At 34.7% G+C, this 21,823-nt stretch overlaps 1 protein-coding gene across 1 annotated transcript in view; it reads right to left on the bottom strand.

The window, feature by feature from the left end:
* Positions 1-10,719: 10,719 nt before the first annotated feature.
* The window catches only part of LOC125054854 (mitogen-activated protein kinase 1), a 65,567-nt gene continuing 54,463 nt past the window's right edge, over positions 10,720-21,823 (bottom strand). The window contains exon 8 of the mRNA XM_047656986.1: positions 10,720-12,790. Within this exon, the coding sequence (XP_047512942.1) occupies positions 12,674-12,790 (117 nt within the window). The 3' untranslated portion in view covers positions 10,720-12,673. The remainder of the gene's footprint in view (positions 12,791-21,823) is intronic.

Below are 21,823 nucleotides of genomic sequence, written 5' to 3'. Positions count from 1 at the left end.
AGGCGCTCGTTCACAGATATAAATAAATGGTTGAAATGAAAATGAAATTATTAAATAAAAGCATTAAACCATAAGTCGAAAACATTAAACCATGGTATCAAGAAAAAACGTAAGACGAGATCACATATATTTGAACATCACGAAGTGTTGCAATACGAGGCATGCCTTTTAAGTTTTGTCGTTTGCAGAAAAAAACACAACTAGAACCTTATAGTACTTTTTATTGTTTTTCAAAGTATTCACCACGTAGCTTAATACACTTTTCCATTCGCTCAAACCAGTTATTATAACATTAATTCTACTCTAAAGTGGATGTGTTCAAAATGGCTGACTTGAAAGCGTCGACTGCTTCTTCACCGGACTTGAACCCTTGACCACGAAGACTTTTCTTAATTTTTTGGAATGTAAAGAAATCGTTAGGGCTTAGGTCAGGACTGTATGGAGGATGGTCAAGAATTTCTACTTTTTCCTGCTTCAAATACTGAATTGTTTGACGAGCGCTGTGTGAGCTTGCGTTGTCGTGATGCAGGGTGATGCGTCGCTTTAAGTTAGATTTTCGAAGTTTGGTGATGACTTGTGGTAAACAAACTGTGGTATACCACTCTGCGTTAACCATTCTACGATCTTCAAGTGCAATAGTCGCAACATGGCCGGTTTTTCCAACGAACGTGGCCACCATCATCTTTGAAGTGCTTCGAGAACGAACGAGTTTAGTCGGCTTTGGCTCGTCTTGAAAGACCCAGATTGTAGATTGTAGTTTGGAATCAGGACCGTAGGTATAGATCCAAGATTCGTCATCACGTGTAGACGTGATTTGACTCTCTTCGGTTGAACCTTTGCAGAGTTTTCTTACACCATCTGACGCGGGTCGCCTTGTGATCGTCGAAAAGCAGATGCGGTATCCAACGGCAAACTAGCTTTCTCACACCAAGCGCTTCATGCAAGATCTTCTGAATGGTTGTCCCTGAGATGCCTAATAGAGCCTCTATCTCTCGATACGTCACATGACGATTTTCGAGAATTAATTGTCTCACAGCAATGATGTTTTCTTCAGTGAAGGCGGATTTTGGGCGTCCTTCGCGAGATTTGTCACTAACACTAGTATGTCCACGCTGGAATTCTAAATACCAGCGTTCGACAGTCCGCAGACATTGGGCTTCATCACTGAACACAGATATTAGCTCTTCAAAACACTGAAGCCGTGTCACGCCTCTTCTAAAGTTGTAGAAAATTATTGCACGAAAATTTTTCTTAGAAAGATTCATTTTCGTACGTAACGTGACAGATTCAAATCGACGCTGTGACTAAACAATAGCATTAATCCTAATACTTTTAACTGTTTTGAGATTCAAAATGTAAACACGTTCGAATGTAGTAAAGGTCTTAATTCAAAGTTGCCTGGAAATATGGAAACGACAGAACTTAAAAGGCATGCCTCGTACTACAACAATTTGTCACTCGGTCGGTGTAATGAACACTAAAGTAAAGTTACATTACTGCGAAAGAAAGACTTTTGATTACACATTCTCGCCATTTTGGACCTTCCTCTCTGCATTTAAGTGTCCTAAAAGTAATTTGGTCGAGCAGCGAAGCAGTTGTTCTGAAAATTACATGAATAATATAAAGCCATTCATATCAATCTAGCGAAAAATTTTCTTAATCAAGAAAAGAATATTTTAATGTCTAAGGAGACATGGATAAATTACTATACGAAAGTAAAATACACAATAGCCTTATAATAGAAGTAACTTAATTGAGCTTAAATTTAATAAAGCCATAAGTCACTTAAATATATTTTGTGTTATATATTTTTAAAAACGGCTCACAAGCACAGAAATAAATGATACCATAATTGAATGACGGCTCATTGGTCTAGTGGTTAGTACCCCTGACTGCGAATCCATGGGTCCCGGGTTCGATCCCCGGCTGAGACACACATCGATGTGATGAGCATTTGGTGTTGTGCTTAGGTCTTGGGTGTTTAAATATGTATTTATATGTATATCTATCTATATATGTACACTCGGCGTCAAAAAAATCGCACCTTTCTTAAAATTCGTGTCAAGCGATTATAACTTCTAAGATACTTCCTGTACCCTATCATTATTAGTATCATTTAAAAGCTCAATTAATAAGCTTTCAAAAAAAATATTTTGTTTGTCGTTTGTTTACGGAAAATCAAGAACCACAAATCGCCAGCACTTTGATTAAAAAGTGGCCATGTACGCGTTTGGAGGCTCACTAATTGTACCACCCTGGATGCGTATAAAACGAGGGGGTAAAAGTCAATTATGGGTTATTCGCTATCCACCTGTCACAGAGGTTACTCCTGAAGAGCTTCGACAAGAAAAAACCCAGTGAAAATGTATACCATGGCAAAGCAGCAGCTCAAGTGGTGGCCCTACTGCAAATCGGACTACGGCAGGTTGAAGTTGCTCGGCAACTGAAAATCAGCCGATTTTGAGTGCAACGGGTATACCAACGGTTCCAAGAGACTGGAGGTTACATCAGGAGACATGGATCCGGGAGACGTCGCTTCACTAACGTCAGAGGTGATCGCTTCATTGTGTCGACGTCTTTGCGGAACCGCTTCTCCAACGATGTGGAGCTGCAGCAGCGGCTTTGAGATACTCGAAGGACAGCTCACAGCGTCTCCACTATCAGAAGAAGGCTGTGAGAGAAGAATTTGCTGCCCCGGAGAGCTGCTATAGGCCCCCAATTGACTGCCATCCACCGGACGAAAAAGAAGCGATTTTACGAAACGCACGTGCCGTGGACATTCGACCAGTGGAGGAATGTCCTGAACTCCGACGAAACCTGAGTGTGCCTATACACCAACAACATGCGTAAGAGAGTCTACAGGCGACCAGGGAAGCTTTTCACACCAGCCTGCACCGTGGAAACCGTCGGGTATGGAGGAGGATCCTGCATGTTCTAGGGCGGCATTTCTATCGACGGCAAGACAGATCTCGTGTGCGTCTCCAGAGCTGGAGATGGTCGCGGCCAGGGGTCTCTGACTGCCCACCGGTATATCACCGAGGTTTTGGAGGAGGATGTGGTCCCACGTGCAGGTTTTGTCGGCGCCAACTTCGAGTTCATGCACGACAACGCCCGGTGCCACACAGCCTTGATTGTCAAGGACTACCTTCGTCGAGTTGGCATCAAGGTTATGGACTGGCCAGCAAGAAGCCCCGACCTCAATCCTATCGAGCACCTCTGGGACGAGCTGAAACGGCAAGTTCGGGCCAGTAATCCAGCTCCTGCCACTCTCGATGAGCATCGAGATTCCGTCATCGAGGAGTGGGACAACATTCCCCAGGAACACGTAGTGACGCTCATCAGGTCCATGACTGACCGCTTGGAAGCTGGTCGGAGGGCTAGAGGAGGCAACACTAAGTTTTAAGATTAATTTTTAAGGATTGTCATTGTTTATTTTTAAATTTTGTATTGTTCCTTTTATTTGTAATTTTGATCAGAATACACATTTTTTCACATTTTCCTAGAATTTTCTTTTTTTATGGGGGTTGTGGCCAATTTCCTACCGTTTTCAAATAAGGGATTTCAAATGATACTAACAATGAAAGGGTACAGGAAGGATCTTCGGAGTTATAATCGCTTTACACGAATTTTAGGAAAGGTGTGATTTTTTTGACGCCGAGTGTATGTATATCCGTTGCCTAGTACCCATAACACAAGCTTCACCAGCTTAGCATGGGACTAGGTCAATTGGTGTGAATTGTCGTTTAAAAAAAAAAATGATGGGCTCACCTGATGTTAAATGATGCCCATGGATACTGTCATCAGAGGGCTCGCGAGTAGGTTGCCGACCTTTTAATCTTTTTTTGAAGGATCCCAAGTCGAATTTAATAATATTTGTAATAATATGTTCCAACGCAATGAAATTTCGCTTACAAATTTATGTTTCCAAAAAAGGGCTTATTTTTATTTTGTTTTAATCATGTATTCTTTGTGTTATAATATTATTTTCTATGCCCTTAGGAGATACAATTCACCTTCGCGAAATAATTCAAACGCTTTATTCATACAAAATCAAGAATATATTATATATATAATATCCATATTCCAGATATTCAATGAAGAGTTTCAAAAGAAATCGTATTGAACAATTATTCTTTTATATATTTCATGCCCAATGGCTACCACAGTAATTCTACGCTGCAACGTTGCTACGTGGTTACGACACGAGCTACGATGTAGCCCCGAGGTTTGAGAGCTTGGGATGTCTTACAGATATTGGAATTTTGCGATTGGATTTATATCGTACAATTGTATTTTGTTGAAAATTGTACCTTTATTGTTAATAAGAATTATTCAGAAAGGTATTTGATAGCATCTCATCTACTCTAAAATGAATTCAAGCTTTAATAAGTTTATGAATCGGGGCACAATTGCGTCCCTAGAATTCTTAACAGTAAATTCCCTTACAGCGTAACATACGTCCTTATAGTACATTACACGTAATCATCGTGTAATTTTGTGAAATTACATCATACGAGCCCGTGTGGTGCTAATTTTTAGGTAAGCATATCGTATTTGATTAAATTACAGACGATGGTTGCAAAATAAATTTTGCCGCGCACCACCACTTTGTGGAACCAGCTGCCCACTGAAGTATTTCCGAACCAATTCGACTTAGGGTCCTTCAAGAAAAGAGCGTACCAATTCTTGAAAGGCTGGCAACGCACTTGCGAGCCCTCTGGCATTGAGAGTGTCCATGGGCGGCGGTATTACTTAACATCAGGTGAGCCTCCTGCCCGTTTGCCCCCTGTTCTATAAAAAAAATAAATTATTAAGCCTGTATTAAACGTCTTGTGTTTAATAATTGTGATTACTGATTACATATATGTTTTGGAATTTAACATAATTTTGTATTGTAGAGTCAGTCTCTCATCAGCGGGCTCGCGAGTAGGTTGCTGACCTTTTAATGTTTTCTTGAAGGACCCCAAGTCGAATTTAATAATATGTTCCAACGCAATGAAATTTCGCTTACAAATTTATGTTTCCAAAAAAGTGCTTATTTTTATTTTGTTTTAATCATGTATTCTTTGTGTTATAATATTATTTTCTATGCCCTTAGGAGATACAATTCACCTTCGCGAAATAATTCAAACGCTTTATTCATACAAAATCAAGAATATATTATATATATAATATCCATATTCCAGATATTCAATGAAGAGTTTCAAAAGAAATCGTATTGAACAATTATTCTTTTATATATTTCATGCCCAATGGCTACCACAGTAATTCTACGCTGCAACGTTGCTACGTGGTTACGACACGAGCTACGATGTAGCCCCGAGGTTTGAGAGCTTGGGATGTCTTACAGATATTGGAATTTTGCGATTGGATTTATATCGTACAATTGTATTTTGTTGAAAATTGTACCTTTATTGTTAATAAGAATTATTCAGAAAGGTATTTGATAGCATCTCATCTACTCTAAAATGAATTCAAGCTTTAATAAGTTTATGAATCGGGGCACAATTGCGTCCCTAGAATTCTTAACAGTAAATTCCCTTACAGCGTAACATACGTCCTTATAGTACATTACACGTAATCATCGTGTAATTTTGTGAAATTACATCATACGAGCCCGTGTGGTGCTAATTTTTAGGTAAGCATATCGTATTTGATTAAATTACAGACGATGGTTGCAAAATAAATTTTGCCGCGCACCACCACTTTGTGGAACCAGCTGCCCACTGAAGTATTTCCGAACCAATTCGACTTAGGGTCCTTCAAGAAAAGAGCGTACCAATTCTTGAAAGGCTGGCAACGCACTTGCGAGCCCTCTGGCATTGAGAGTGTCCATGGGCGGCGGTATTACTTAACATCAGGTGAGCCTCCTGCCCGTTTGCCCCCTGTTCTATAAAAAAAATAAATTATTAAGCCTGTATTAAACGTCTTGTGTTTAATAATTGTGATTACTGATTACATATATGTTTTGGAATTTAACATAATTTTGTATTGTAGAGTCAGTGAGTAAGTATTAGTCACATATTTATTAATTAATTGTTTATATTTTTATAATAAAAATAGCGTAAGTTACGCGGGGAATATGAGCATTCTATTGGGGAAATAATTTGGGTAATCTGTTTAGTTGTTTTTGAGTTTTACACGACACTCACAAATTCACAAAAATATCTAATATATAAAATTCTCGTGTGTACGATTTTATACGATTACGAACAATACAGCGCCTATCAAAGGGAATAGAAAGTTAGCAACAAATAATTGGATAGACCTCTCATCGCGACAACAAACATTCGAGCCAATCTGTATTGTTTGTGGCCATTATTTTACTCCCTCGGTAATATATATGTTGTTTTAGGGCAATTGAGTAAATAGTAGCTGTAATTAAATAAATATTTCACAAGGGTGATTATAAAATCTACCGTCCTTATTCATAAAAGCATAATGAATGAACATACCATAACACATGTTTGTTGTAATGTTTTTGTTTCGTTTTTTGTATTAATTGTATTTTTTAACTCATTTGTTTATAAGGAATTTAAAATTAACAGTACTGTGGTGTAGACCTTGGTTAAAACCCATTGTGGTTTTTTGGTGTTTCCTACACTGTTATTTTATATATATATATATATATTATAAGAGTATATATATTATATTATATTAAGCAATAATAAAAATACAAAAACTAAAGTACTTTTGGCTTTTTCCGGCCGTTCGTCTTTGTGTAAATATTGCAAATGTTTTTAATTCTTTAACTATGCTCATGATAAAAAGTGGGAACCAATGCCAATAATAGAATAGAGTTTTATATAAAATTGTTATCTATTACCAGACGCTTCAAGGATTTTTCTATTTTTCCAAACCTTCCTAAATAACCTGAGCTACGACCACTCGTAGCTGAACCACGTATGACTAAAGGACGTAACTAAGATAATAAGTCAGATAATAAACGACAGATGTTTTAAAGATAGGACATCGCTTGAAGAAAAGTAAAAGTTTGCCCATAAATACCTTAAAGCCTCCAACGTTATGAGTCTGTAAGATAAAAGTTCAATTCTAAGATAAAATTGTTAATAACACTATTACTTAACCGTAACTTAATATGATTGTAAATATCTGAAATAAATTTTATTTTTCTTAACGATTTTATCATTACTTTGCTCATCGGCGTTTGTTGGAGCTACTTGCCCCTCCAACAGGAGCTGAAGTTAAAGTTTATATGCAAATTATTAAATGAACATAAACTGAGAAACGACAAAAAACAAAACAGAAAACATCGTAAATATTTGAGTAGAATATTTAAATAATCATAATCATTAACATTCAAGATGTATCGCTTTATATTCTTATTATCTATATATAATTACCAATACTATGTTTTTAAACGTATGTAATGCATTGCATATTGTTAAATTTATTTCTTAAAAATCGAAGACCGCCACAAATGTCACCAATCTTACAAAAATATTGGCACGGTAGATTTAGCTGGATTAAACTATTAATCTTTCATTCTTCAGCAGTTCTTGGCGTTTAAGATGGATAACGCCAAGCTCCTAATCAATTTATCATATGGGCCAACTGCCTGCTTTTGATATAATTTAATTCAAAGTTTTCGAGTTCGATTTCCGAGAAAAGAGATCCTTCTGTGGGCCGAACTGTAATAATAATTAATTAATTAATATTAGAAATATATTTCTATGCCTTATACAGTTTTAAGCAGATGAAATCCTATTATAGGTATTAAACTAGATGATTTAATTGAACGTTTTGAATATAGGTATGACAATGATTGATAATATTATTGAAGTATTTAAAAAAGATAGATAAATAGTGTTTTTGTAAATTCTCCGTCTCAGTTTGATAGTATAATATATCGTGACATATATACTTAGGGTCTGTTTCACAATGTATGGATAAAGTACCAAATAGCTATGCAACACATAAATTATTTGGAAGATAAATTATTGTGCTATTTGACATTCATCGGACTCATAACTTATGATATACTTTATGTGACGAATAGCGCTATCTGACAGTCGTGAAACGCAACAATAGTGTTTATCCTACCAATAAGTAATAAATAGCTAATTTGGACTTATGTAGAACTTATACGTACATTGTGAAACATACCCTAAGTCTGTGGTATACAGACAGGATAATTTTTAATGATTTATGGTAAACTAAAATGATAGTACTTTCATCTTAACAATATTGTGTATTGTACTTCGCATTTTTCATAGAATAAAAATAATACCTTTGTGAATTTACAATAATGTGAAGAAACGAAGACTATTGTTCGTGATATCATAGAAATATTATAAGATGACTTTGTAGATCTTCATACAATTCGGTTATAAATAGTCAAGCGTATAGTAGTCATCATATTTCATCAGATATCAAATCGAAGGTAATTTCCTTCAAACGAAATTTTGCCTAGCTACACAATACAAGATATAATGAATGTCAATTTACTGTGTCCGATTATCTGTTACTTGTATTATTATTTTTTCTTTGTTTCCATTACTTTTATTATTAATAGGTCTGAATTAAGAGTCTCAAAAATGCAAAAATATATCCACTTGTGGTACGTATATGGCTTATATGGCAAATGAAGTATTTATTTTTATTGTTATAACGGCATATAAATTTAAAATAATAACAATAAACTAATTTTGTAGTTTATTTATCAGAATTTGTGATGTTTTCTTTTATATACAATAGGTAGACAGGTAAGTATAGTCCTTTTCATGAAAGAAGTCCCCCAGACGCGGCGCTGCAATCGCATGACGTAATGTTGCCATTTATGAGTAAAAAATTTACCTATTTTATTTCCATTTAGCAGATGTAATTTATCAAATAATACTATTTTCTGCATACTTCGATGAAACAATATTTATGTTATGTAAAAATTATATTTTTATTTACTTATATTAGCGGTGTTCTACCTACTTACAGGGAAAAGATGAGAAAATAGGGTAAAGAAAAGCAATACAATTTTTATTCAGAGTTTTAATGCATAATGCAATTTTTTTCGAAATACACGCCGCTGTTATACCTTCGTTTGTAATTCTTGTTACAGTTTTCTTTGACACACCTGCAATTAAATTATGAACAGTTAAAAATAATAGTAACTTTAAGTTTATGATGAAATTATATAGTTTCATCACGTTATGTATTTGTTCAATTTTGTCGCAAAAACGAATTTATATCATAAAAGTCCCATCAATACAGCAAAAAATTTTTATTAAATGGCAACTCTAAAAAGTACCTGTTATGGCGGCAACTCTCTTCCGAACATTGTTTAGTGGTATTAAAACACCTTGATTCTTATGTTCCGCTTCACAGAACTCTTTCACCTTTAATATAATTTCTCGAGCCGAACTTTTTACAACTTTTGGCATAGTAATCAATCTTCAAAATGCACTAAGCTAGTTAAAAAATCACAAAAATCTACCACAACAAACGAACTTGATAACATCGACGAATGACAACATTGCCGACCTGTCAAATTTAGTTCCAAAAATCACCGCGGGACTTCTTTCATGAAAAGCACTATACTATAAATGACAGCTACCAAACTTGACAGCTTTATTTGACGTGAGTTTATTATTATAAATGTCCATAATATTTATGGTCTACGACGGACTGATTATGGGTTTAAGTGCGAAAACTGAGTCCACCAACTATAACATTTAGAGTTTAAAACATATAAAGGCTTAAAACACATACAACTTTGATTAAAATATTCATAAGTTTTAAGTTTCCATAGAGAAAATCGCGGGCAAAACGTCTCTGATACGAGTATGTCTTGCATCAAAATGACAAAGAGGGCACTGACTGTATCGTTTGTTTTAGACATTTTCTTGTAATTACCAATTCAGTGTTAATTAACGCTACAACATTGCTAGCGGCAAATTAATATTACGCCGTCTCCACTATCATTTTATGTTTATACCTTAATCTCTAGTAACGTTAGTGTTAAACCTTGAATAATATCAATGAATTCAAATTACTAACATCTTACAGAATAAAAAAATAATGTTATGAATAGTAAAAATACATCTACACTGGCCGTGCAACAGGATAAGCCTATTGTGGGCTAAAACTTACGAAATAAAAATAGGTATTGTGTTTCGACTAGCCAAAAAGATGTGATAGATAATAAACAATCTTTTGTTCTATCCGGTATATAGCATACGTGGTATACACAGACTACTACACCACTCCACACTTGACAGACTGCTGTTTCAGAACAAACTATTTATATAGATGTAGTTTCCTACCCTATGCCAGATGATGTATCACAAGGACGATTTCTCTTCAATGGCAGGTTTCCAGATCGTTCTTCGAATTATAGAGATTCAATTTTGAGGTTTAGTTTCTAGAACACAAACCAATCGGCTTAGAAGCCGTAAAAGGCTAATCTAAAATAGTAGAGCAATTTACTATACTTCTATCCTTACAAATACTCAATTTAATAGTATTCTAAATCAGGAATTTGCTCCAACCATATACTTACAATAGCGTTTGTGTGTTCCACATTATTTCTCGAACACCTAACAAAACACTAACATATTACCGCTCGTTACATCATTCGAGTTGTGTTCAGAGCTAAATAATAGCACCATTTGTATTGAAAATTACCCGTAATATGTTACTGAATTATTTTATAGCTCTACCAAACATTCACTTATAGTTCGGGTACAAAATAAAAACACCAAATCTTGTTTTAATTTTATTTTCGTAATATTCAATTCAACTGTTGACAGATAACAAATGATCTTACAATATCCAATTTGTACATAATGACTTAAGAAAATATGGCAACACTCATATTTTAACAATACATACGTGATATCTGTAGTCATCTCATACTGTTAGTAATTATTCACGTAGCGCAAGTGACTATGAAGGAAAAAATTCTTATGTACACTAATTAGCCTAGAACTTTTATTTCGAAAAATAATTTAAATTACGATACAAATATTTAACAAGTGAAACTTCAGCTGTCAATGAACAAGAAATGACAGCCATTTTGAAATCCGACTTCTATCGTGCCAAAAATTTGTCGTCAAAATCGGGGTACGGGATCTACAAGTCGAGAAGCTTAAACTAATTAACAGCACAATTTTAAACTATAAAATTGTGTCGCTAATTGGTGTTAAAAAGTACACATTTAGTAACGTATAGAGTAAAATGGTTTAAATCACAAACAATGCGAATTTACAACGTTGTCTGCATCACATGAAAATACTGAATAAATATTTCTTATTAATATTTAGTACAGATAGCGCGACAATAGTTTCATAGCCTTACTTCGACCTTTAAAAGCAAGACTACACCAATACTTGACGATTCGGGATTCGGAAATGCGATTACGAAAATTCAAAGACAATGTTGTTAGTATGGTAGTCGTAAGATCGTGTTAGGTGAAGTTGATCCATGTTTGACATTGACAGCAAACATGGATGGCGCTACCTGACATTTTCCAAACTAGCGGACTAAATTCCTGAATATATAATGTTCGCAGACTAACGTTGACAAGAAGCTAATAAACATCGTAATCGGAATCACAACATTAAATCCCATGAGTGGGCATAAGACAAAAGTTAAACGTTTCACAATATCAAACTATCAAGACTAATGCTCCCTTTTTCAACAACTTTCTTAGTAAATATTCACTATCGATATCCAAAACTTCGATAATTCACATCTGGTAGAGTAGAGTAACAATATAAGAAACCATGTGATTCGTCAACCGATACGGATATTATGTAATATCCGCATTATCATGTATTGGCGTTTTTGAGTATTTTAGTAATCTCTTCTATGCGGAGTAATATTTTTTCGAGACCCAACGCGAAGTTCATAGATGTCTTAAATCCATTTTTAGAAATTACAATGTTCCCGTACGTGTTGACGAATCACAATCCATCACAATAAGCATTCGTTGAAAAACTTGTAACCTACGCACGTAACAAAGAAATGAAGTACATTAAAATTGATATGAATGTTATTCTAAAATTCATATTGTGCGCAAACGAGAGGCGGGAAGACAATATAACACAAGTTTTTTAACGAAGACCAAAACAGTGCATTCATGTAATAACCTCTCATATCGATTTAAAACCTTCGATAAAGTTAGTCTCAATATGTTATGATGTAATACTGAAAAATACTTCGTCGTCACTCGAACCTCTAAAGTACGACTAGGTATTAACTTTGATAAATTTCAGAAAAATCCTATCTAGATACGTCTACTATAATACCTACATTAAACAGAACAATTTCCAAGTCATTCCAGAAGACAAAACAATTCGTTTAACCTTAATAATGACACTAACATTTTCAAGTAAAATTTCAATTATAGGCATGAGAAGCCAGCAATATTTTTGTATTAAAATTCAACCAATTTATTCACAATTGGTTCTAATTTGTAATTAAATGTTACCAATCAAATTAATAATATTGAAAGAGCTATTTTAGACTCGCCTTAGCTGTCAGCACCACGCAATAAAAATAAAGAATTCATTATTAAAACACGTGACGTTAAATCCGAGAATTATTCGATTCTGGTAATCGTGGATTGATTAGATATGATATCTGTGGATTGCAGCTGATGCCCGTCATTGCAATAAAACGATAAAAACGTTTAGCAATTGTTACCATTGTCAGTTTACGAGTTCTGAATTTGATAGAAAAGCAGAGTCTCTTCGAAGATGAGGCTCTTCAGGGTTTCCTTGGGTAGATCGTCCAGCTCCATTGTGAACCGGAAAGGTTCTTCTGCTACGGGCTGCGAACAAAATATTATATGAAATATGTTGCAATCAACTGTTTTACTGGCACAAAACTAACACTTAGTTATTAAAAAATTATCTTAAGCAATTAAACGTCGTCCTCCATTTAACAATTTGTAAGTTACCGTTATTAAACTTTATTTTGTAAAGTAAAATAATACAATACAAATCTCATCGTAAATATATATTTATCGTAATTTATTGCAAGCATTTTTTTTTAATTAATTCTAGATAAACTCTGGTAGGCCTTCCAGTATTTATATCTGTAAATATGTTTTCTTTTGCTCGAAAAACGGGCTAATAATTTGGTTTGAGAGTAAAATACGCCTAAAATAAACCAAAAAAAATATGCGGTATTCTCCGGAATATATCCTGAAACATTTTAGAAGAATTTTGGATACCTATATTCCGTTTCACATATTTAAATCAACAACAAAATCGAAAGTACATTTTTCACGTTACACATATTGTGTGGCTCCCCAGCGAAATATTGCAAATCAAATAGAAATTTCTCGTGGGAGGCGTAAAATATTGTACTGGAAGATATTTATATTGAAATAAGTCGTATTTGTAGAACATCAGTACAGCGGAACTTTTCTCATAAAGTACGTATCATCGTATTAGTGGTATATTTATAGATGAACTTTTATTTTTCTCAAGGAAATACTATATAAAGGATTTTAACAAGAGGCGGTAACACTATTTGGTTTTTTAAATTTGGAACTTTATTTAATTATGAAAAGTAACAAAATCTTGACTTTATTGCCGACTAATTCTTAAGGTGCGCTTACACGGGCAACTAAAATTGCTCAATTCCAGTCAATACTCGTCAATTATGACGTCACGACTACATCAAGCAATTTACGGCAACGGCAACAAGCATCAATACTGCGCAATACAATATTGAGCGATATGGCGCAACTTCATCAACTAGGCAATACTGTCCTACACGAGCATTTCAGTATTCGCTCGCTATGGACGACATATTATTATATATTCTTCTTGCTGCGGCGGCTTGTAGCGCTTTTTTTATTATTAATCAAAAACAAAAAAGAAAGAAAAGGAAAAGGCGTCTGGTGCGTCAAATCTGGGTGCGATCGTTTTTGGCAAAGAGGCCGCAATTTTCAAAATTTTGAAATAAAAATAAAATTGTGAAAATAAAATTAAACAATTAAAGAAAAAAAATTTAATTAATTAAATTTTTAATTTATTATTTTTTTAATTTTTCTTTAATTCTTTATAATTTAATTGTTTTTTTTTCAAGAATTAGATAATATATTATTCAAAAACTTTACTAGAATGTCACGAACATACTTTGAATTACTTTTGAATCAAGTAATTAGATATTATTATTATTTAGACCTCTCGCTGTCCCCGCGGAAGCAAGACGGCAAGCCGCAAAACAAACAAGTGCGAATGAGACATATACAAAAATTGCTAAGAATTTCCAAGTCCATTGGATATTCGTCAATTCGTATCTGCGACATTGAGCGATATGAAATATCTGGAGCAATTAGAAGCAATATCGCCGAAATAATTTATTGAAATTTATTGAATTTATTGAAATTGCTCCATTAATTGCTCCAGATCGGTCCATTCGTGTCGCCGAGCAATTATTGCCCTCGTGTAAGCGCACCATTATTGTTTTAAAAAATTCATCAAAAATTTAAATAATTACCAGAATTCACTTCACGCGTATTAATTTACTCGATAACAAGTATGCAGGCTACGTCAGACAATTAAATTTCATTTACTGAAATCGACCTTATCTACCATTATAGTATAAACACGCAGTATAATAAACCTAAAATTGTATCTGTATGAACACAATTTTTTATTTTCGACGCGAGAAGAACTTAATATAAAAAACACTTGGTCTCTGGGGCCATTAAATATAAATAATTAAATATTATTTGTACACAGGCATTGCAATTGCGTGAAGCCTAAGCTCCGTTGTACTACAAAATTCGTTTAAAATAAAATCCTCTGACTAGTTTAATGTGCATCCAAGTAGAGTTATTTGCTCTAGCATTTAATTACACAATATTTTAGTAGTGAAACTCGGTGTGGTTGAAATAATTATACGAAGAGACGCAGTAGATCGTGTCGTTGGGTCAGCCCGCTTGGGAGATCTGTTTTAATATAGTTTTCTCCAAGTCTCTTACTATATTCAAGGAGATTGATAAAAATTAAACAATTTAATCTTCTAAAAATTAAACAATTAATTAAACAATTTAATCTTCAAAAATTAAAAATAACTTATTCGATGAACTTACAAGTTCAAGTATTACGTAACAAATTGGGGGGGGGGTTTTTTCCCCCTTTTGTAAAACGTTACGGTGCGGGGCGGGGATAGAATTACGCGTAATTGTTAATATTATTTTCGACTTTCCAGTACTTTATAGCACATAATGGTAACTTTTAGCTATAGAGTCACTGGGTGGTCACGAAACGTTTTACAATTGGGTACAGAAAAACGTAACGGCACGTTACACGGGGGAGGGGGGGTCAATAATCTCCAAAAATTGCGTGACATAATACTTGAACGCTCCCTTAAAAACAAAACCCTACCCTTACTATTTCAGCCTGAAACTGGACTATATAAACTTTAAAGATACTTTGACTTTTGCCACATAATATTAATTTAATTTTTTAAATCTCCCAGACGCAACCTTACACCACACTGACGAGATGCGGTTTGATGGCACATCGACGGCTTCCTCCAATGTTTTCTTTCAATGTAAGAATATTGCATTTTTAATTTTTGTAACATTTATGTGTACCATAATTATGATGTATTTTAGATAGTGGGAAAATTATTAAATATCTAAAGGAGTAAACAAAAATGAAAGAACGGGTCTCGCAAGAATTTGCGTTCCGGCTTGCCCATGAATATTGTAAATATTACCGATGTAGCCGGGGTGTTTCCCGCGAGACGCCGTAACACGGATAAGTATGATTTTAATTTATGTATCTTTTAGTGAAAATATAAGAGATGGAGAAAAGTCCCTGGACACAAAGCCAGGGGAGTACATCGAGAAAAAAAGAAGAAAAAAACCCTGGATTGGCTTCGGATTCCTTGATATTTCTTTCATAATTGGTGATCAGCGTCTTCAGCCAATTACGGCGGTTTCAGCGATACGCCGATTTTTGAGTCTAAGGCAGTGTTACCCAACGTGGGGCCCGCGCCCAAAGGAGGGCAATTTGATAGCTAAAAGCCCCCCTATTGCAAAATTTATTATTTTTCATTATATGTTTTAAAATCTACTTACTGTGTTTCGTTAACAATTTCCAAGTACAAAAACCTATCATTTACGTCTATTAAATGAGCAATTCAATTATAGATATTAAATTATGTATGATACATAAGAATTTTAGAATGGCTAAGTTGGGGCATGGCACAAAAAAGGTTGGGTAACACTGGTCTAAGGAATGATGTCTTTGCTGTCCAAGCGAGTTTTAAATGGGCACATAGAACTAGAAATGAATACTATTGATACATCATTCTAATGTCGAACGCTAAAGGTTGAGAAACCACTACTGCAATGTAACAATATAAGAATTCATAATAGTAATGAAATAATACCCTGTAAGAATATTACCTTCGAGAGACTCTAGTAAATTGAATTATGATATTATGAATATACATAGTCCGACTAATTAATTAACATGCATGACGCGTGTAATGGGGTTTATCATATTGTTTACGTGACAGGGAGACGTATTGTGTAAAATATTGAATAGTTGGCAAATTAAATGAAACGATTATGTCAGTAAACGTAGGTGTGGAATTCATACTTAAGTTGTTTGTTTGCAAAACGGTCGTAAAGAATTACCAGTACAAGCAAAAGTTTAAGATTGTTTTTTTGAGCGGACATTTTTTCTTTATACACCAGGGTACATCTACCCTTAAAAAAAAAAAAAAATAAATAAAAATACATTTTGAAATTTTCACATAAATTTTGAGGTTATGTGAAAAAAGTGTAAATACAAAAGTTTTAGATCTTTTTACTGTCTACAACTTTGCCATTTGACATTTTTACATTTTTTTCCACTTTTAGTTTTGCCGGAAATCGAGATAAACCGTTTTTTACCCTTAAAAACTCACCCCCTTCCCATTCCCGACCTCAGATCGCTCGTAAAATATTTTTCCTTTAATTTTATAATATTCTCCTCCTTTTCCAATGTTTTTCATCCTAGTATTATTTTTTTTTGGTTTCAAAAATTATCCACCCTGGTCTATTAGGTTTGAATCACAATCAAACGACTTTAACAATCGTTCCGTCTTTTGTTTTACATTCTCATATCAAAAACAGTGAGAAATAGTTTTGAGTATGTGTGCCGTGTTTATCGAGTTAAATATTTTATTTTGGATTTTTATTTATTTTTATGACTAGAGTGTCTTGTTAAATTCGGCTTAAGTGACGTTTATTAACTTTTAGCTTCCAAAACCGCAAGAGAGAATTAGTACTTTATTTACCAAATACAGTGTAAACTCTCTATAACGAAAAAAATGAGTTATTTTGTTTAGTTAAATACATTATCTCTTTCTAGCGCAACAGCCATTCTATATAACAAAGAAATACTTTCATATTTAGACATCAAAAACATATTTAAGTGTAATTGTTTTTATAATCAGCTTACAAAACTTACCTATTGAGGTGCCGAAATTTCTAAGAAAGACACCTGAGGTCATAACAGCCTTCTAGCCTTTGTTATTAAGTGTTCAGGATTGGTTCTTAAAACGTTGTTATATTTAAGTGATCTAGTTCAAAAGACTCGAAGCTATTGTACGAACTTAGGGTTGGGAAAAAGTTTTCACTACAAAAAAGGCCGTTAAAAACAGGTAACATTCTTATTTCCAGGTACGTCTGAAACGTGGATTAATAAAGGCGTGTGGCGACCCTTGGCAATCGTTACGTCATGCGTAACGGGTCACCTCTTAAGGTGGGAACTGACCAACGTTACGAGGTGTAATGTAACATGTAATGTAATGTTACACAGCGAGCATTCGTGCAGTCAGTACGTCGTGTTACGTCGTGTTTCCCCGTAACACGACGTACTGACTGCACGAATGTTCGGTGTGTAACATTACATTACATGTTACATTACACCTCGTAACGTTGGTCAGTTCCCACCTTTATACGAATACCAACGAAAAGGTCTAACATATAACCTACATCAATACGGTGTAATACGACGATTTTATTTGAGAATGAGGTTTTTTGAATGCTTTAAAGAAGAGCTAGCGTTGGTTTTCTGCGACATTTTAACCATAAATATTATATATTCCGTATTTATATATATACATAAAAACATTTTGTATATATTGCAAGGCGTTCTTTTCGTTACGGTTGTCTCACTAAAACGCGAATATTTTAAATTTTGTCGACACGAATGTCGCGGCAAACCTTTTGTAGAAGCTTTTCACGATTCTATTTGAAAATCACCCGTTTCCCCGCTATCGTTCTGCATTCTTACTCCGTCGTCTGAACCAAAGGCGATTATAGCAATTGCAAGATTATCTTCGGAGAGTACGGTCTGGTCTAACTTAGCCGCAAGCCATTAGGAAATTAACGGTAGCGGTCACAAATTTACTTTAAATAAAACGACCTGCCCGTGTCAGAAAGAAAATCCAGGTTAGAATATATTATTTAATAACGATTGATTATATAGCTTGACTGAATAGTCTCACGGCCAATAAGTATTATTATTATTACTCAAGCTATTTTATATACATACTACAAAATCAAACAAGGAAATAACCAAGTAGAAAATCTGTAAACGCGAACTCGTAGTCATCGGAAAGAGGAGACGTTTTAATATCCGTCGGAATCACACGTAGTAATTACAGTATACATGAATGGCGCTAATCTTTATAGATTTGAATCCTGATCACATGTTTCATGTTTAATATTTTATCTTAATATGTACTTTATTATCTGACAGAGATCGATTGGCTTAACACTAAATGTTACTGCATTTAATGTTATGCTATTTTGACCTTGCATTATGCTGTTCTTGGGAATATATTATTCATATTATTTATAAAATGAAGGTTATTTGTTCTAGGCACCAAGCGAGACGAGAGATAGTAGCAAGTAGTATTTATCGATTGGGTGTGGGAACATAGTAGACAGAACTAATTGATTTATTAGTACGTCCACTATGTGCGTACCTGTCCAAATCCAATGAAATTTGTAGAATTAGTTCACGATTTGAGAATTCTATACAAAAGTATAGTAAATAAAATTATAATTTTTTCATAGGTGAGAATAATAAAAGATGAGCAGTGTTGGCCTAGTGGCTTCAGCGTGCGACTCTCATACCTGAGGTCGTTTGATCTCCGGCTGTGCACCAATGGACTTTCTTTCTATGTGCGCATTTAACCTTCGCTCAAACGGCGAAGGAAAACATCGTGAGGAAACCGACATGTCTTAGACCCAAAAAGTCGACGGCGTGTGTCAGGCACAGGAGGCTCATCTACTTGCCGATTAGATTGAAAAATGATCATGAAACAGATTCAGAAGTCTGAGGCCCAGACCTAAAGAGGTTGTAGCGCCAATGATTTTATTTTCAAGAACAAGAAAAAGAAGAATGAACATTTAAAGAGATGTTTCTAGATTTCTTTCTTCACTTTGTGGGCTAAGAACGAGGCGAATTTAAACATCTTCCTAAAAATGGGAGGCGACTTTTTAATCGTGTCATTAAAAAAGATACAAAGTGACGGGTAAAGTTATAGGGCATGTGATCGTATGTGAGCCGAGCTTTGCGTTTTACATTTGTGGCGTTTCATCTCGTAGCTTTAGGGCAAAAAGGTCGCTACAAGGCTGAAGTAGACGGTCGCATTTCACAAATTTATTATACAAAGTAATGTTATTACTTCTTACTTCAGGGTACAAGCAATGTTGACTTTATAAAACTATGGATATATCAATATCTATAGTTACATATATAAAAATTAATTACTGTTAATTTGTCTCGCTCTTGAATGGCTGAACCGATTTGGATAATTCTGATCTTGAAATATTTGTGAAAGTTCAGATGGAAATCTTAAATAATAAGTAAAAAAACAATTGAATTTTCAGCTGAGAAAAATTTGCTGCCCTATGCCTTTTAAGAAATAAAAAATTACACTTTATTGTCATTACAGACGCCTTCCAAAATTTGTGTTTTATAGCTGTAGTATGGCCGATCTCTTTGGTCTCTTTTAAAAATTGTGTATCAAGTTTTGACATAAATATTCACCGGGTCATCTAGTTGATAATAATATTATGAGAAAACGTACATATTTGTAACGAATTCTACTAGTAGATTCATTTCAAAAATTGTTTCACCATTAGAATGCAAGCAACATCATCATCGTGTAACATGCTATATTTATTTCTAAAATATTTAATAATTTGCCGCTAGTATTATGTTTAGATTCATTAGTGAATAATACTAAATAATAAAGAGGGTAATAAAGAACAGTTTTCAATCAATTGTAGAATTAATAACATTTAAATTCAAAAGCAAAAGTTACCGCAATCGGCCATTTTAACTGAAAATAATAAAGATGAATGACGACATTTTTATCGTATATAAACTCGTAGTTTTGTTTTGACCGCATGTGGAAGCGAGCGTGTCCGCGGATTTCAGAAAAATGGAAAAAGAGCAATATCGTTCGGTGTTTCGAATGTTGTTTTTGGAAGGGAAATCGCGCAGCGAAATCAAAGAGCGATAAGATGCAGTGTACGGTGACTCTTCTTTAATAGCGCCCGTCAAAAATTGGTGTAACGAGTTTCAACACGGTCGCACGTCTCGCATAAATCCACGATCTCTGGATTGAAGGTGCATGAGAAAGTAGGCATTTCAAAACACCGCGTAGGTCATATCCTGCATGAAGTATCGGGCATGTGATAGCTGACGGCGCGATGGGTGCCGCGTCTGCTCACTCCGGACAACAAGCACAATCGTGAGACCACTTCGGAACAGCGTTTGACGACGTTTAAGCGCAATCCGAAGAAGTTTCTGACTCGTCTCGTGACCGTGGATACATTGGTATACACCAGAGACCAAGGAACAGTCGAAACAGTGGACTTCACCTGGGGAACGTGCTCCGAAGGCGAAGACTATTCCGTCGGCCGGATAGGTGATGGCCTTTGGGACTTAAAAGATGTGATCTACATCGTCTACCTGCAGAAGGGCGAAACGATCATAGTGCTCTACCATCTGGATAACGCACCGGCTCACACCTAGGCCGTCACCACGGCCAAATTTTATTTTATTTTACAATTTTAGAGAAACTTACAGCTAAAAAAGGTTCAATATTATATAATTAATATGATGAAGGCCAGTTATCAGTTTCCACATTTAGGTAGAATTAGGCTACGAACCGCTGCTCCATCCACCGTATTCTCCGGATTTGGACCTCCAGAAGAGGTATTTTTCAGACGGGTTAAATAAGTTGGAACATCGCAGGTGTATCGATATTAAGAAATAAATCGCCACTTATAAAAAAAAAAAATATGTAGGCTAAGTATGTAATATGTGCCTTTACTTAAAGATCGTGAGAAATCTACAACAAATATTTTTATTATCTACCTTTTATCGAAATTGTCGGAATTCGTATTTGGAAATATGTAGTCAATACGCTCTTGTGTTGTCAAACCTTTATAAATATTTAACGACCTCCTTAAACAACTTTACGTGACTTGAACTTTTGATTGCTTGTCACATTCAGGAAAGTAATCACTTTTCTATTTGTTCGATTCGAAAATCCCTTAAAAAGCGCGGAAGAGATGGCCGAAGTGTCGTGTTATCAAATTACATTAAATTTTCGTATTGGTAACACTTGTCAATTAAAGATTTTACAGAATATATATTTTTTTAATACATAATTTTAAAATATGTATAATAATTATAACTGGAACACTCTGGCATGCCGATACATATAATAATGACGGCGTCGAATACTATATTCTAGTTTAGTACAATTCTATCACGAACGGAATTACGCGGTACAAAAACTTATTGAATTCGCAACT

Source organism: Pieris napi, chromosome 12 (assembly GCF_905475465.1).
Source record: "Pieris napi chromosome 12, ilPieNapi1.2, whole genome shotgun sequence".
Taxonomy (NCBI): Eukaryota; Metazoa; Arthropoda; class Insecta; order Lepidoptera; family Pieridae; genus Pieris; species Pieris napi.
This window is presented reverse-complemented; position numbering and strand designations above follow the sequence as displayed.